General features: G+C 42.9%; 1 protein-coding gene across 9 annotated transcripts in view; it reads left to right on the top strand.

Moving 5' to 3' along the window:
- The window catches only part of NCOA7 (nuclear receptor coactivator 7), a 164,866-nt gene extending 148,469 nt beyond the window's left edge, over window positions 1-16,397 (top strand). For all 9 annotated transcript variants that reach the window (XM_074990611.1, XM_074990609.1, XM_074990612.1 and 6 more), the window contains 5 exons: window positions 5,504-5,629; window positions 6,343-6,495; window positions 7,166-7,261; window positions 8,000-8,073; window positions 14,076-16,397. In XM_074990611.1, the coding sequence (XP_074846712.1) occupies window positions 5,504-5,629; window positions 6,343-6,495; window positions 7,166-7,261; window positions 8,000-8,073; window positions 14,076-14,211 (585 nt within the window). In that variant the 3' untranslated portion in view covers window positions 14,212-16,397. The remainder of the gene's footprint in view (window positions 1-5,503; window positions 5,630-6,342; window positions 6,496-7,165; window positions 7,262-7,999; window positions 8,074-14,075) is intronic.
- Window positions 16,398-18,421: the final 2,024 nt, after the last annotated feature.

The raw sequence follows: 18,421 nt of genomic DNA, 5'->3' as shown, positions 1-18,421 counted from the left end.
GGGGGAGAGGAGGGCAGGGCAGTAAACCCTCATATTTAGCGGACTTTCAGATTTAATGGACACCTGTCCCCTCATTAGTCCGTTAAATCCAGGGTTTACTGTAGAGTGTGCTGATTATCCAAATGCCAGATACCATGACTTTTACGGTCTCTAACCTAAATCTCCCTTGCTGCAGACTTTTTGTTTCTACATGCTGAACTTTCATTGTTCTGTTTTCAATATGTGCTGGTGGTAAAAGAGAGCTGGAAATGGTTCCAAAAGTTTTTTTTTCCAAAACAAAACAAAACAAAACAAAAAAAACAGAAAACAAACAAAACCCTGTGCACTTTTTTATAAATGAAAGTGAATCTACCAGGAAATGACTTTGAATAAAGCCCTAATTTGGTCTTCATCCTTTGTGAAACTTAATTTTTCTGTTTGGGGAAACAGAAAGTAAGATCGTACCTGGGATATGTATAAGCAGTGCTACCACCACATGGCAAAAGCACTCAGCTTGCCTTTCACGTGGGAATCAGCTTTGGCAGTGCAGCGGAGAAGTTTGATTAGTAAAATAATTTATATAACAATGAGAGTGCGACAAATACCTATGAATATTCAGATTGTTTACTGTGTCAGACCTAACCAGGAACCTTTTGTGCAGGTATGTTGAACTGTATCCAAAGCTGTGGTGCTTATTTATCTCTGCACCAGTAAACTAAAACACATTTTAACTGGGAATTTCCGCATGCTGGTACTGAAAAAGAACAGTACTTAAAAATGTTTTTGCAGAGTAGAGGCTCTGGGGTTTTTAATGTTTTATGCTACATGACGTGACCTGTAAATGTTTGGTAATCCAAATCTCTTCACCGCTGTTTAGTCTTAAAACAGCACTGAGATATTTAATTCATTTGCTATGATGCAAGTAGTTTGTATTCATTGAATGTTGTCTTGTTTTAACTCTTAAGAACTGGATTTCAGTCTTTTTATTAATCGATTGATTAATTATGTGGTAGGAAGGGCTTGACTTTTATTCCTACTAGGAATTGATGATGGATTTGTTAAGAAAAAATATATTCTGTAGCTGCTTGCCTCTGCAAATTTGATTATACATCATTACAAACATACATAGGTGGTAGACATGCTGTGAATTCATTTTGAACCTGGAGGCGTGATGAAAGCTTTGAGGAAATAGTGGAGTGGGAGGAATGGGGGAAGGGAGTCACTCAAAATGTTCAAAATTAAAAATGTAAAAAAGTATAGGTTCCAGGGACACTTGTTAATAACAGAAAAAAGGAAAACAGAAATTCACATCCCTTTAATCAGTGGTTCTCAACCTTTCCAGACTACTGTAGGAGTTTTGATTTGTCTTATGGACCAACAGTTTCACCTCACTTAAAAACTACTTTTTTACAAAAATCATACATAAAAATAGAGAAATCTCAGAGTACACTTACAACTGAAAAATTATTAGTAAAATTATTAGTTTGCGCAGTAGAAACTCAAAGCTATGGATACCTTGAAACAGAGATTGCTTGGAATGTCCCTGTAAGTCTGAACAAAATCCTATGAACTTCAGCCACTGGGGAGAAGGGGTTGAGACTACCACTGCAAGGACAGATGTGGGGGACAGTTCAGAGCTTCTTCTCTGTGGGAACAATTTACAGCTTCAGCTTCAGAGCTCTATTCTCAGCTTTTTCCCCATAGGGGACGCCTGGGCACAGGGCTGTTACATGGGGGAGGGGAGCTGAGAGACATGCTTCCCTCATAGCCGGAGCCTCAGGACTGAAGCCCTGATCACCATGCTCCTGTGGGGCAGAAGCTCTGATGCACAACCCCTGTACTGCCTCCTCCCACAAGGCCTGAAACCCCGACACCCCTCCCCTCCACAGCTGCAGCCCCAGCTCCCCTTTGACTGAAGCCATGGGCGGCACAGCATTCGGTATCGTTTCTGTTGCATGACTGGTAGCTTCTGGTTCCACATGACGTCCAGGTGACCAATAGCTCTGCTGTCTGTATCTTTGAGGTTCTACTGTACTAATTTTGCTAGTGCTTTTAACGTAGCCTGCTGTAAAATTATGCAGATATCAAGGTGAGTTGATGTACCTGCTGGGAGACCTTTGTGTACCCTCAGGTGTATGTATCGCTAGTTGAGAATCCAGCTTTAAACAGACTAGACTAGATTGCACGTTGCAGTGCAGACACTTGTAGTCACTCTGGTGCACTACTAGCCATGAGGAAAGTTGCCTCACTATAGGTGGGATGGCAGATAGCTGACCCAGCAGTTTCTACCTGTGGCTGAAGTAGGAGAGGGCTCCCTAACACTTCTTGGCAGTGTCTTTGAATTACAACAGCCTTTTTGCGGGGAATAGATGCCAGAGAGGAAGGTTCTGCATCCAGCATCCAGCAGGACTAGGGCCATTATTCTAGGTCAGGTGTCTGCAACCTATGGCTCAGGAGCCGCATGCGGCTATTTAAGGACTTCTTTGTGGCTCCTGACACTATAATTGCAAAGTAAAAAATCCTCTCCTAATTATTTCCAATAAATGGTGAACATCCTGCAGTAAACATGTATTGCATTACAAATCATTGTGGGTGCGCTGTTCTGAAAATAGGGGTTACAAAAAGTATGGTTTGACATTAAGGACTGTGTTGTACTCACATGCACTGCGGCTCTTAAATTACTGAGTTTTTTACTGAATTAAAAAAAATGATTCTTTTGGTTGCCAACCCGTTCTAGTCATCAGAGTGGGAACTCTAGTCGAGAGAATAGGGTTTGTATAGGGAGGGTGGTTTAGATCACTGAGTCTTTTGAAGCCACGGACTTTCTGCAGTAGGGATGTTAACTAGTCAGCATAATGGTAAGTCTCATGCTCAGTGATATGCTTATTAGTTGACCTGCTCTTGCCAGTTAACTCTGATGGCAGCCAGACGTGCCAGGCTAAAGCAGTCCTGACTGTGGAGGGATAAGTAGTCAACCTAGGTTAAATGTAGGTTAAAACAGTAGAGTGGTTACATGCTGTCATTTAACTGGTTAACTGTTTTAAACATCCGTCCTCTTCAGTCAGTTCTCCCTGAAGTCATAGCCCTGTTGGAATGGGCAGTGACTCTCATGGAGTTGTGGGGGAAGAAGGGCTTGGTATTTCCCTTCTAACTAAAGGAAGAACATTTGCATCTGAATCTGATTAGAGAGAGTGTGTTTGTATGGATTCAGGTTGTGTTTCAAGTTATAACTCATTTAAAACCTGTCAACAACTTACCATTTTCCACATTTCCAACCAATTACTGGATACTTTTTCAACTGAAGAGTTCAATTTTTGTATTTAATACTATGCTACCTTTTGACCTTGGAATAAATTCAAAATTTCTTGAAATGAGCATCCGTTTCCGAAAATGACTGTTGTAAAGACAGGAACTTATGCTAGTAAGAACTGGGGCTAAATACTTGACTGAGTTTTCTTGAGACCTTATCTGTATGATACACCCTACAGAGCACATGCTTTTCTTCCAGGTTTTGCTCAAATGCAACTTTTTTTTTGGTTCTTTGGTGTGTTTTATTTAAATTTATGTGAATGCTTATTGTTTGGTAAATGAGCAAGAAAGGGCTGCTGCTGTTCTGCAGTAATAGAAAGTGAAACTCAAAGCCTAATTTGTACTACTACTATATGTTTCTATCTGAGAGAAGAATTCATTGCACTTGACTAACTGCAGAAAGGGAAACAAGGAAGGTTCTCTTTTACGTTTTATGAACATCCAAGGGTCTGTGGCCAGATGTGCATGGGCCTCTCAGGAGGAGGTGGTCTTCGCACTCTTTTAGTGTTGTACTTAGTATGTACCAGGCTAGTTCCCCAACACAGCTTAGTTATTCCACCAACTAAGGGCTGGTAGGGGTTTATACAAAAACCAGGGGTTGCTAGGCCATACTTCCATGCCTCCTTTACTACCCATAGACCTAAGAATATAAGAGCTGCCATAGTGGATCAGACCAGTAGTCCATCTAAGGTTACATCTGCACTACCATATAAATTCGATTTTTATTAAATTCAATTTTATAACACTGGGTTTTATAAATTTGATTTTGAGTATCCTCAGTTCCCACAAAGTTCACAGAAAGTCAAGTTAGTGTTGCCACACTGAATGGCCAAACACTGACTGTTGCAACAGTGCATTGTGGGACCCTATCCCATAGTTTCCTCAGCCACACATTCTGCGCCTTCCCTCCCAGGCCCTGCTGCACTCCTGCCACCGGCAGCACTCACCAGTCAGTTTCCTGGCTCCTGCAAGTAGCAGGGAGCCAGGTGCGGCATCACAACTCAACCTCTGGAAACTAGTGAATTCGATTCAAAGACATGGTGCTTCCACGTCAGCCTTCATTCGAACTTTTAAATTCTAACTTGACGCCGCACCCAGCCAGTTTCAATGATGTTATGATATCAGTATTAGTGCTGCCTAAATCGAGCTAATGATATTTACAGTGAAGACAGTCACTTGGTACAGTTGAGCTAACTGCCTTAAATTTGAATTTATCTGGTAGGCTGCATCTACACAAGCAAGTTCTTTTGAAAGATTTTTCAAACGAAGGGCGCTATTTTGAAAGAGCCCATGGAGCATCTACGCACAACAAATGTTCTCTCTAAAGTAAATCGAAAGAATATGGTGCTCCTTTCGAAATCGCTCTGCCTTTCCTGTTTCAGGAAGAGCACCCCCTTTCGAAAACTTCTTTTGAAAGAAAGCGTGTGTAGGTGCTCCACAGGGCCCTTCTTTCAGAAGAACAGTCTTCATTTTTGATCCCTGGCCCATTCTTTTGAAAGAGTGGGGGGGCTGTGTGGACACTCTCTTTCGAAAGAGTATATCACTCTTCTGATCGGCTTTTTTGTGTGTGGACTCACTCTTTCAAAAGAAGCTCTTTTGGAAGAGATCTTCCGGAAGAGCTTCTTTCGAAAGGTCTCTAGTGTAGACATAGCTGTAGCGTAGATATGGCCTAACCCAGTATCCTGGTTTTTGACCGTGACCGTACCAGAGCTTCAGAGAGATCAGGGCAATTTTGAAGTGATACACCTTTGTCTTTGGCTCCCAGTGTCTGACAAAGTGTAGAATTCCCCTAAATATGGGGTTGTATCCCTGACTATCGCAGTTAATTACCATTGGTGGACATATCCTTCAGGATTTTGTTCTGTTTTTTAACTTAGTTATGCTTGTGGCCACCAGAACACAGATTAATTGTGGTGTGTGTGAGGGGCGATGGGGGAAGTATACTTGTTTATGTTAAATCTGTTGCCTATTTAATTTCATCATGTGATCACTGATTATTATATTGTGGGAGAGGTAGATGGCACTTCTACAATGTCATGTAGTGAATAAAGGTATGTCTTACCCGGGGGTGATCCTGTGTAGGTAAGATATGTTCACTTTCTGGGCCTGTGTGCTCATATAAGTCCATTAGTCCCGTTATGCTCTTCCAGGTAAAAGTTCAATGAAAACCCAGAAACTGTCTCATATTTCTAATACCTGTGTTCTCTTGTCTCAGATCATCACTGTAGAAGAAGCAAAACGTCGCAAGAGCATCTGCAGTTACTATGAGGAAGATGAGGATGACTCTTTGCCTGTCCTAAAGCACCACAGTGCACTCCTAGAAAATATGCACATAGAACAGGTACAATTAGTAATAGAGTTCTGAATTGCTCCCTTCCCCGCATGATCAGTTTCTTCCCTGCTGACCATGGAATGGTTACATTAGAAATTATATTAGCAAACTGTAGTAACTTAAAATTTTTGACTCCTTTATCTCCTTGAGTGGATAGTAAGTACTGGGGCTGTCAAATGATTTTAAAAATGTCCCAATTAATTGCATGATTAAAAAAATAAGTCACTGAATCGAGTTGTATGGTCAAAGTTTTATGTTGTTTTGTTTTTGTGTGCTATGTAACAGGAAAATGTTCTACATTTGTAAGTAACGCTTTCACTTTAGTTCTTGTATGACATGAACTGAAAAATACTATATTAAGTTTACAGTGCAGGTATTTGTAAAAAATAATCTAAAGTGAGCCCTGTACACTTTGTATTTTGTGCTGTAATAGAAATCAATATATATGAAAATGTAGAAAACCATCCAAACGTATTTAATACATTTCAGTGGGCATTCTGTTGTGTAACCGTGCAATTAATCACAATTTTAATCACTATCCATTTTGCATTAACTTCAAGTTAACTGTGATTCATCGACAGCCCTAGTAAATACCCATCTCTTTAATATGTTAGGTGTCAGACACAGCTTCATACAGTGCTCTACTGGGTGTCAGCATGAGAAGAGGAGCAAGAACTCATATATAATTAAATGTCTCCCCCGTTCTTCTCTTTCGTTTCTAGCTTGCCCGCTATCTTCCAGCACGAGTGCAGGGATATCCATGGCGGCTTGCATATAGCACATTGGAGCATGGAACCAGCCTGAAAACTCTGTATAGGAAATCAGCATCTCTTGACAATCCAGTCCTCCTTGTCATTAAAGATATGGACAACCAGGTTAGGACTTGGGTATAGTGCACTTATTTGGGGGTCTCATTCATTGGGATGAGTCCCACTAGAGATAATTTTAAGACTGTAAATACATTAAACATAACTGTCTTTATCATTTGCAGTATGGCTTTCACATGGGTATTCCGTACAATTTTAAGAGTTGCTTATGCTTGTTAGCAAAGCAGCAGTTTTCAGCCAAATTCAACAATATGCAATAGTATGAGTCAAATTAAGATGAAATGTTACTCTATGCTTAGTAATTAAATTAGCATGTAATCTTAAAATCAAACCCAGGATAATATTAGCACTAGAGGAGGTAAAATCTCTACAGCATTCTCAACTGCAAAGCATGCACTGTAGAAATTGCAATAGTGTTCTCGCAAGCATTCATCCCAGTCACGAGAGAGCTGGCAAAGCATCCCAGGAACTGGCGTGAAGTACTTCAGTAGCTTCTAGAATCCCCATGTCTAGAGCCGTGTGGCTTTTAAAATTAAAAAGGGGTATGTACAACTCAGACACCAAATCAAAAAAAATTTTTGCTGAATTTTACTAATTGGTCTTTATTACCTAAAACATCAGTGCAGTTGTTTGTCAGAAACTATTGTTGAAAGGACTTTCTCCTTTTGAATTTTGCAAACTGTCTTCAAGCGTAACGTAGCCATTTTTGTTTTGACAGATATTTGGAGCATATGCAACACATCCTTTCAGATGTAGTGACCACTATTATGGCACAGGCGAAACTTTCCTCTACACATTTAGTCCAAACTTCAAGGTAACTGGTTGGGGAAGGGACCCAAGGCTAGGGGGAGCTCCACCTGTGAAACATGCTTGACAAAGCATTACTGGTGCAGGAAGTTGTTATAGGAACATTTGGCAGTATTGAAGTAGCTGCATTGGTTCCAGGATATTAGGGAGATGAGGTGGAAGGGGTAAAAATTTTTAATTGGACCAGCTTCTGTTGGGTAGAGAGAAATAAAAATGACTCCTCAGAAAGAAGTGTGCGACAGACTGCTTGTAAGTGGAGCTAATCACTAAACGTTTCATTCAGTGCTACCAAACTGCAGTACTTGAGGCTAACGTGGCTGGATGAGCTGGACCAGTCTCTTCCATGAGAGTGAGAAAACGATTGTATGTTGATTGTGTGGGAAGAGATAAGGAATAAACCATGAAAGATTCATAAAATCAGAAAAGGAGCAGCAACAGAAGCAATTTATGGTTTTACATAGTGTTTGGCTCATAGCGGTAAGAAACTAGAGAAAGGGACAACCATTAGAAAGCCCCAACATACTGTTTTTCAGTATTGATATTAAAAAGTTTTTCTACAACAAGAAAAGCTGTATTGATTGGACACACATAAAATGTAAAGCAATCTACAAGTGTGCCGTTTTAGATATGAACCATGCAGCTTTTTTTTTCTTCCTATACACACCTATTAATTTACCCAGAATAATTGCCCAGCTTACTTTTATTTTATTGTATAGATTCCTGACAATCAAATTCGCTTTTTCAGGTGTTTAAGTGGTCTGGAGAAAATACCTACTTTATCAATGGAGATATCAGCTCTCTAGAACTTGGAGGTGGTGGGTGAGTGTATGGTTTTTGATTTTGAGATCCTATAATTGAGTACACTTTGGGTGATAATGATATTATATGTAAGTGTGCTAGGAAAAACTGGCTAGTCCATTAGCTTAGTTTATTTTTCTCTGAATAGAGTCCCTGTGAGCTCTCGGTGTCAGGCACACATGCGCCTCTTGATCCCATGATTGGAGATTTCTAGTCAGCAGGGTCTGTTTCGCCTGCACATGCACCCTGTGCCTCCTTGTGGCAGACGATAGCTGGCTACCAAGAAATGCATGCACAACCCACTCTCAGCTCCTCAACTGTCTCAGGGTTATAGAACCCTAGCATGTCTGCCTAGATTGTACATGATCTTCTTTTCATTTTGCACAAATGTCTGTAGTTAATGTTTAACATATTAGTTCTGGTGAGACGATTATGGGTGATTTCCCCCTTCCTGCCCACATCTGCTCCTCAGGGGGACACTTGTCTTCTAGCAGGGTCTGCCTAGATCAAGAGGCTTGAAACACAGCTCCTCTTGCTTGGAGGCTCTACCAGCAAGCACTGGACACGCAGAGTGTGTCTGTTGCATGGGGGAATGTCAGAAGTGTTCCATCTGTTTGGCCCTTAATTTTACAGCAAGGGAGAGCAGGGATATAAATCTCAGGCTGTTGACCATGGAATGCATCCTGCCTCCACACTCTGAGGCAGGTCAGGAGAATCCCTGGTGAGATCTAGCACCCTGTTAGCCTCAGGGTGTGCCTTCTATGGGAAAGGGTAGCCTTTGGAGCCTGCTGAGATGATTTCCAGTAAGAGAAGCACAGAGTCTCACCCTAAGGAACCATTTATAAAAAAAGACCAGGACCTCACTCTCAGGGTACTGCTGAGGCAACAAACTCTTCCTCTGGTACTGGGGACCTGCACATCCCCAAGCTCAAGGATAGGAGGCACAGCTCTGATAGGACAGGGAGCTGCAGACAGGGGAGTTTAAGAGGGAGGAGAGCAAGTGAGCCTGCCGCTGAAGAAGCTACCAGGTGAGAGTGCTGATCTCTGGGTGAGTGAGCCTGTGCTTTAACTGCTGGCATTTGAACTGCCATTGTGATTCCAGGTGGGGGGAGTTTCAGTTTCAGTGGCAGTTGGGACTGCCTGCCTGACCTTTTGCTCCTGTGATCAGCCTTCCCCTGTGTGACTCATAGGGGGAGGGCCTGAGAGAGGCCAGCAGGTTTAAAAAACGAAAATTTAACCGCCGAAACCGTAAAGAGTACGACCCTGAGCCCGAGGCAGGAGCGACCAGGGGAGCGAAGGGGACAGGGAGCTGCAGACAGGGGAGTGTGGGAGGGAGTGTGACAGAGGACTATAGTGGTTAGGAAGACCCGCAACACCTGTGCCAGCGCTACTGCTGTCTCCTCCACTTGCGCCTGTAGCCAGACAGACGGCCTGACCATGGATGTTTCTACCCAGATCCTGGTGTGGTTCTGCAAGGACTGTGGCTTGCCGTTCCCACTTACTGACACCCAGGCTGAGGGGAATATTCAGTGTGAAAGGTGCCTGCTGGTGGAATCTCTCAGGCGGCAGGTGGGGGAGCTACAGGAGGAGGTGGCCAGGTTGAGGAGTATCCGAGTCCATGAGCAGTTCCTGGATAGTATTCAGGTGGAGACTGCGGAGGTAACTGTCCCAGTGCACAGGACGGCTGATAAACCACTGGAGGAGGTGGACCAGGGTGGACACTGGCAGCTGGTTACTTCTCGCAGCAGGCTGTGTCCCACCCCTGCTCAGAACCCTCCCACCGTGGTACTGGAAAACCGTTGTGCTGTACTCGATACAGGAGACCAAGAACTACCCCGTACAGAAGAGGAGAAGCCTCATACCCCCAAGGCTGGGAAGTCTACTGCCACCCCTGCAAGAAGGAAACGTAAAGTAGTGGTGGTTGGAGACTCTCTTCTGAGGGGGACGGAGGTGCCCATCTGTCGCCGACATTTCCTCTCGGGAGGTCTGCTGCCTGCTGGGGGCCCATATCCGAGACGTTACACAGGCATTGTCGAGGATTATCCGGCCCTCTGACTACTATCCCATGCTTCTCATCCATGTGGGCACTAATGATACTGCGAGGTGTGACGCTGAGCAGGTCAAGAGTGACTTCAGGGCTCTGGGGGCACGGGTCAGGGAGTTTGGGGCGCAGGTGGTATTCTCTTCAATCCTGCCTGTCAGAGGTAGGGGCCCAGACAGAGACAGGTGTATCCTAGAGGTGAATGCTTGGTTGCGTAGATGGTGTCGCCATGAAGGCTTTGGTTTCTTTGACCACGGGATCCTTTTCCGGGAAGGACTGCTAGGCAGAGATGGCATTCACCTTTCGAGGAGGGGGAAGACCATATTTGGGCACAGGCTGGCTAACCTAGTGAGGAGGGCTTTAAACTAGGTTCGACAGGGGCAGGGGAGCAAAGCCTGCAGGTAAGTGGAGAGCATGGATACCTGGGAGATGAACTTGAAATGGGAGGGAGTATGGGCTACACTGGGAGAGTAAAAAGAGGGCCAGGGCAAAACTGGGAGGCAAGACCAAATCAATGTCTGAGATGCCTATATACAAATGCAAGAAGTATGGGAAATAAGAAGAATTGGAAGTACTAATAAATGAATACAACTATGATATCGTTGGCATCACAGAAACTTGGTGGGATAACACTCATGATTGGAATGTTGGTATTGAAGGGTACAGCCTGCTTAGGAAGGACAGACAGGGAAAGAAGGGAGGAGGTGTTGCCTTGTATATTAAAAATGTACACACTTGGACAGAGGTGGAGATGGACGTAGGAGGTGGACCGGTTGAAAGTCTCTGGGTTAGACTCAGAGGAGTAAAAAACAAGGATGAGGTCCTACTAGGAGTCTACTACAGGCCCCCTAGCCAGGTGGAAGAGGTGGATGAGGCTTTCTTTAAACAGCTTCATCCAGGGCCCAGAATTTGGTGATGATGGGGGACTTCAACTATCCAGGTATATGTTGGGAAACTAATACAGCAGGGGACAGACTGTCCAATAAATTTTTGGATTGCATTGCAGACAACTTTTTATTCCAAAAGGTTGAAAAAGCTATCAGGGGGAAGCTGTTCTAGATTTAATTTTAACAAATAGGGAGGAAATTATTGAGAATTTGAAAGTGGAAGGATGCTTAGGTGAAAGTGATCATGAAATCATAGAGTTCAGAATTCTAAGGAAGGGTAGAAGGGAAAACAATACAATAGAGATAATGGATTCCAGGAAGGCAGATTTTGGTAAACTCAGACAGCTGGTAGGTAAGGTCCCATGGGAAGCTAAACTGAGGGGAAAAACGGCTGAGGAGAGTTGGCAGTTTTTCAAAGGGACATTATTAAGGGCCCAAAAGCAAGCTATCCTGCTGTGTAGGAAAGATAGAAAACATGGCAAAAGACCGCCTTGGCTTAACCAGGAGATCTTGCATGATCTCAAAATAAAAAAGGAATCGTATAAGAAATGGAAACTAGGACAAATTACAAAGGACGAATATAGGCAAACAACACGAGCATGCAGGAGCAAGATTAGAAAGGCTAAGGCACAAAATGAGCTCAAGCTAGCTACAAGCATAAAGGGAAACAAGAAGGCTTTTTACAAATACGTTGGTAACAAGAGGAAGACCGAGGAGAGGGTAGGGCCATTGGTCAGTGAGGAGGGAGAAACAGTAACAGGAAATTTGGAAATGGCAGAGATGTTTAATGATTTCTTTGTTTTGGTCTTCACTGAGAAATCTGAAGGACTGCCTGACATAGAGAATGCTAGTGAAAAAGGGGTAGGTTTAGAAGCTGAAATAAGAAAAGAACAAATTAAAATTTACCTAGAAAAATTAGATGTCTGCAAATCACCAGGGCCTGATGAAATGCATCCTCAAGGAGCTGATAGAAGAGGTATCTGAGGCTTTAGCAATCATTTTTGGAAAATCGTGGTAGACGGGAGAGATTCCAGAAGACTGGAAAAGGGCAAATATAGTACCCATTTATAAAAAGGGGAACAAGAATAACCCGGGAAACTACAGGCCAGTCAGCTTAACTTCTGTGCCAGGAAAGATAATGGAGCAGGTCATTAAAGAAATCATCTGCAAGCATTTGGAAGGTGGTAAGGTGCTAGGGAACAGCCAGCATGGTTTTGTTAAAAACAGGTCATGTCAAACCAATCTAATAGCTTTCTTTGATAGAATAACGAGCCTTGTGGATAAGGGAGAAGCAGTGGATGTGGTATACCTAGACTTCAGTAAAGCATTTGACATGGTCTCACATAATATACTTATCAATAAACTATGCAAATACAACTTAGATGGGGCTACTATAAGGTGGGTGAACAACTGGCTGGATAATCGTAGCCAGAGAGTAGTTATTAATGGTTTTCAATTCTGCTGGGAAAGTATAACTAGTGGGGTTCCGCAGGGGTCTGTTTTAGGACCGGTTCTGTTCAATATCTTCATTAACGATTTAGATATTGACATAGAAAGTACACTTATTAAGTTTGCAGATGAGGGGTTGCAACTTCTTTGGAGGATAGAGTCATAATTCAAAAGGATCTGGATAAACTGGAAAAATGGGCTGAGGTAAACAGGACGAAGTTTAATAAGGACAAATGCAAGGTGCTCCACTTAGGAAGGAACAATCAGTGTCACACATACAGAATAGGAAAGGACTGCCTAGGAATGAGTACAGCACAAAGGGATCTAGGGATTATAGTGGACCACAAGCTAAATGTGAGTCAACAGTGTGATGCTGTTGCAAAAAAACCAAACATGATTCTAGGATGCATTAACAGGTGTGTTGTGAACAAGACACGAGAAGTCATTCTCCCGCTTTACTCTGTGCTGGTTAGGCCTCAGCTGGAGTATTGTGTCCAGTTCTGGACACCGCAGTTCAGGAAGGATGTGGAGAAATTGGAGAGGGTCCAGAGGAGAGCAACGAGAATGATCAAAGGTCTAGAGAACATGACCTATGAAGGAAGGCTGAAAGAATTGGGCTTGTTTAGTTTGGAAAAGAGAAGATTGAGGGGGGACATGATAGCAGTTTTCAGGTATCTAAAAGGGTGTCATAAGGCAGAGGGAGGGAACTTGTTCTTCCTTGCCTCTGAGGATAGAACAAGAGGCAATGGACTTAAATTGCAGCAGGGGAGGTTCAGGTTGGACATTAAGAAAAAGTTCCTAACTGTCAGGGTGATCAAACACTGGAACGAATTGCCAAGGGAGGTGGTAGAATCTCCATCCCTGGAGATATTTAAGAAGAGGTTAGATAGATGGCTTTCAGGGATGGTCTAGAAAGTGCTTGGTCCTGCCATGAGGGCAGGGGGCTGGACTCGATGGCCTCTCGAGGTCCCTTCCAGTCCTACTCTTCTATGATTCTATGACACCTGTCCCCTCCAACAGTAAGGGGCTGATTAGCACATGGTTACCACTGAGACCTGCCATCGGCAATGAAGCATTCTGTTCAGCTTTTGTTGCTGTTACACAACTTAACCCAATCATTACCAATGCAAGTAGCTCAGTCAGGGTCACTTGTATAAGTGGTACTCTCAGTGCCTAGCAAGCGTCGCTGCCTGACATCTGTAGTATATCCCCATTGTTGACATGTACCAAGCATCTTCAGGAAGCTGTTCTGCAGCACAGGGATCTCCTCCATCCTCAGTGGCTGCTCCACAATGGTAGGGTACATGGGAAAGGATTTTCAGCCTACTTGAAACTGATGAGTTCTACATACTGCTTTGGAAATTTGCCTTTGCGCAAGGAGAACCTTACTTTAATGTTGATGTCAGTGGAACTCCTTGCAAGCTTAAAATTTAGCACATGCTTATGTGCTTTGCCAGATCTGGACCTTAATGTTAGTGTCATGTGAAAATTTTTTTTGTGGGAAAAAAAATTATTTAAAAGAAAAATGTATTGTTGATAGTATAGTTGCCAAGCTTGTGGGACTCATTTTGTTTCCAGCTACCGAAGATGTAGGCGAAGCTACTCTCAATAAGGTTCAACTTCAACAATTTTTTTTCTTTTTTCAGTGGACGATTTGGTTTATGGCTAGATGCTGATTTGTATCATGGACGAAGCAACTCCTGCAGCACCTTTAATAATGACATCTTATCCAAGAAAGAAGATTTTATAATACAGGATGTGGAAGTATGGACATTTGAGTGAAGTACAGACTATCTAATGGAGTGGGTGCTTTGAGGATACTGAAAGCTATCTCTCCAGTATAGGCTGTCTCATGGCTTAACACTTTCCTTCTGATATCATATAGAGTGTGACAACACAAAGAATCATGCTGAGATCCAATTTTAAGAGGCAGAAATGGAGAAAACAATAAGCGGACCAGTCTGTTGTAGAGTTTTTACTCTCTTCTTTCCAACAGTCCTTCAATAAGGAAACAAGATGTTTAAGAAGACGTTCCTGGTGTATGAATTTGTTTAAAAAAGTTTTTTTTTTTTTTTTTGGTGTGTATGTGTGTGTAACTGTGGAAAAAGTACTGTGGGGGAAAATATAGTGCATTCCATGGTGTTTATATTGCATCTGAGTGCTAACCAAAAAAACTACAACATACTGTTTGCCATGAAAACAATAATAATAATCTAAAATAATAGATGAACACAGCACTTAAAAGGGAACATGGTTTTTATATCTTTTTATTTATTGTTTATTGTATAGTATATTTGTTTAATTGTATTAGGTATTTTTTTAATGTGTAAAACCTCAGAATTTGACAGAAAAATATTATTGAGTCTTCATATGCATTGACAACAAATCCTTTTGATTTCTAAAGTTAGTTTTATAATTTTATTTTGTAAATGAAGTTTTTGTTTCTGTTTTAGAAACAAAATTTAGCGAGGTTTGTTTGTTTTTGTTTTTTTGGCAGAAACACTGAGTGCATAATTCTGGATTTCTTTCCAATGATCGGAGAGAGCTGATTGTTGTCAGCACTCATTACTGACTCTTCTGTCATCTTTCTATTGGTTGGTCTGGCAATATATAGGAGAGTGGGGGCACATGCTTAGTTTAACTTCTTATTGCTTAACATCACCGGAGCTATGACAATTTACATGAGCTCAGGATCTGCCCTGGCTTGCTCATATTCATTAGTAAGAAAATACCTGAAAAGAAACACCGGTTTTTCTCAGGCTTTTGGGTGGGTGGCACTGGAAATAAGCTGTTCCATGAGTCTTACTCTACAGCGTATTTTGTTGTATTTTTTTATTCTTACACTGGGTTTTTTGTTTTATTTTTCATCTGTAAAAAATGTGGGAAGGAATGGTCTTTCCTAAACAGTCCATGTTATATTGACATAATAGCTTGGTAATAACTTTTCTTGGTGATTCATATTTGGTTTCCTTCCTGAAAAAGGCTTGAACCAACAGGCTGATTTATGTTTTTACAGGAAACTAGTTATTACTTTTTTTCCCCCCTAATTGACATTTAAAGCTAGACCAGAATTATTTTTCTCTTGAAGGACATTTCATTTCCGAAACGTAGAGCTGAACTCCAGTAAAATATCCATAGATACAAAAAGTAACTGAAGAAATGGGAAGATACTTTTTTCTTTATAGTATGTGGCCAGTTCTGCCTTGTCAGAAACATAGCTTTGTGAGTGTCTGACAACAATTTTTTTAAACAATGATAAACTTTGTGGGTAGGTAAAGAACACTGTCCAGCTTTTAGAGTTCAAAGGAGATATTAACGATTTCATACTGAATCCAGTTAATCACCTAAAGAGAAAGTCACGTTTTTAAAATGGTGTTGCATTTCTATGCTCAAAAAAACACTATATACACTTGGAATATTTCACTAAAGTAGTATAACTTAAAACTAGCTCATCCTCTTCTCCCATCCCCCAGAAATAAGAGGGAACAACTTAGTTGCCAAGTGTGTTTTCTTTCAAAAACATAATTCAATCTTAAGTCTACACAGAGGTTCCATGCAGTTAAAAATTGATGCTGTAAAAAATATGTAACACAGTGCATGCAAGCTGTTTCTTCCACTTGGTCTACGAGCCATAAAAAAAAGCCTGATGGATTTTGTGTAAGATATTCTAGAAACCGGTAATAGCATAGTGCTTTGAGAGAGTCTAGGAATGTCTAATGGCCATTTTGGCCAATTGCATCCACTTACTAGTTACAAGCGAAAAGTTTGCATTTTACATACGTATCTCTCTTACTTACCTACAGTTTATTCCATTACTCTGTACATGTCGGGACATATCTAAACGCTGTGTTCTATGTTCAGCAGTGTTGTTCATTCAAACTTCTGTGACCCTTTACACTTTAAACTATGAATACTGAATATATGTAATGCAATGCTATCGCAATATTTTCAATAAATGAGTTTATGCATTCAGATACGTGTATTGGATTTTTTTTTCCTTTTACATTTATTTACAAACCCTGAATATTTGTAAAATTGAGGGAAAAATGGACCTGCACCACTTTAAGGCACAAATACTTCAGATGGGAATAGTAGCTGAATCCTTTTTAAGAAGAGAATTTTACAAGTACAGATTGTGGCAGAGGCAGAATACAGGAGTAGACGGTGCAAGCTGATCTGTTCTGGTATGATGTTTTCTAACTTGGGTTGGTTCAATGTATCTGTGAAGTGACTTCAAGAGAAAAAGGTACAAAAAAGGGAGGGAAAACTTCCTTTTAACTGGGGAAAAATTAGAATAGAGAACTGTTTCTGTTTATTCTGGGTTTCTTTGTGGCATTTTTTGTTAGTTTCAGAAAGATCTGGTACACCACATTTCTGGTCTGACTGCCAAAAATCGGGTTTCAGGACAAGTATACGTGCTATTCGTAAATATAAGAACATCTTTGTATACTTAATGATGGCTAGAATTTGCAGGACAATTGAAATAGTCTAGTGATTTTTGAAACTTAAGCATGGAAATTTGTTTCAGAATTGTATACTTCAATAACTACAGGAATATGGCTGAAAGTTGTTTTGGTTTGCCCTTTGGCTACGTTTAGCTATAGGGTTTTGTCAAAAAAACCCAGGGAGTGTTCAGATTGCAAAGCGTATTCTGCCAACAGAATGGAGTGGTTTTGATGACAGATGTACCCCACTCACCACAAGGAAGACCACCTCTGTTGAGAGAGAGAAGGCCTCTGGGATGCTGCACAGGAGCCCTCGTGAACAGCCTGGCCACAGCAATCAGCACTCTATGGTTCCTGCCCCCAGCCCTGCTTAAAGCTGCAGGGAGCCTGGAGAGCCCCGCGGCAGGAAGCTGAGAGCCTGGGAGCAGCAGAGCTACATACTGTAGTCTCCCACACCCTCTCCCAAACTTGTGGATATGGCTGAGCAGCAGAGAGCCTGAGACTCCCCTGGGCACTTGTGGTAGCAGCCTCAGGGATCCCAGCACCCACCCTAGCTGTCCAAGAGGCAGGTCCCCTCCCGTAGTGGGGCAGAGATCCAGGCCTTCCTGGACTCTGGACCAAGGAGGAGACCTTGCAAGACCCCAAGGCCCGCTGCAGGAATGCAGTTATTTACAGCTGCATGGCTGACGTCCATGGAAGCAGCCACGCCCACAGCACCCTGGAGCAAGTGTGGGCAAAGGTGAAAGAAGTCCGGCAGGGTACATGAAGGCCCAGGATGCAGTGGAATGTTACGGGGCAGAACCGTCATCCTGCCCTTACTACCAGGAGCTCCATCACATTGGGGGAAGAGGGAGAGAACACCTCACCCCCGGGCTGAGCCTCAACTCAGGGTTTGAGGCCCCCCTGCTGAAGCAGGAGCCCAAGGAGGAGAAGGACCAGTCACCAGAGGGCCAACCCCCACAGGAGCCAGACTCTGAGTCGAGCAATCTTGTCATTGCCTTGGATGCAGTCCCTGGCAGCCAGGCCATCTCTCAGCTATCCTCCAAGCTTGTAGAGGTTCCCTCTGGTGAGCGCCCCATGTGTCACCCCAGGGTGTGGGAGGTGGGGGCAGATGGGGTGGGGTACGAGCATCACTTGGCCAGCTCAGGTGTCACTTCGCGCTGTGGTCCCAGCATGTGAAACCATATGCAGCGGTAACGTGCACCACCTGCAACCAGCAGACAGTCCCAGAACACAGGCGGCATCCTGCTGCCAGGCTCAAGCGAGGACAGATGAGTGTCAGGCACCTGGGGGTAGGGGGAAATGACCCTCCCAGCCCGACACAGCTGAAGGCAGGCTAGTCACAAGGGCATCAGCCTGACCACAGACACACCAAGGAGCGTGGCATCCGGCATGTGGGCATGTCCACGGGTACAAGGCAGCAGCCACTCCCACGGGCAGCCCTATGAGGTGCAGGTGTGTGAGTGGGCCCCAGGGAGGGTTAGGCTGCTCCTGGCTTACCGATGAGGAGTCCTGTCCCCACTGGAGCCAGACCCCCTCACTTGGTC

The sequence above is a fragment of the Carettochelys insculpta genome, chromosome 3 (genome assembly GCF_033958435.1).
Source record: "Carettochelys insculpta isolate YL-2023 chromosome 3, ASM3395843v1, whole genome shotgun sequence".
NCBI classification, from domain to species: Eukaryota; Metazoa; Chordata; order Testudines; family Carettochelyidae; genus Carettochelys; species Carettochelys insculpta.
The sequence above is the reverse complement of the archived record's forward strand: the minus strand, read 5'-3'. Positions and strand labels throughout refer to the sequence as shown.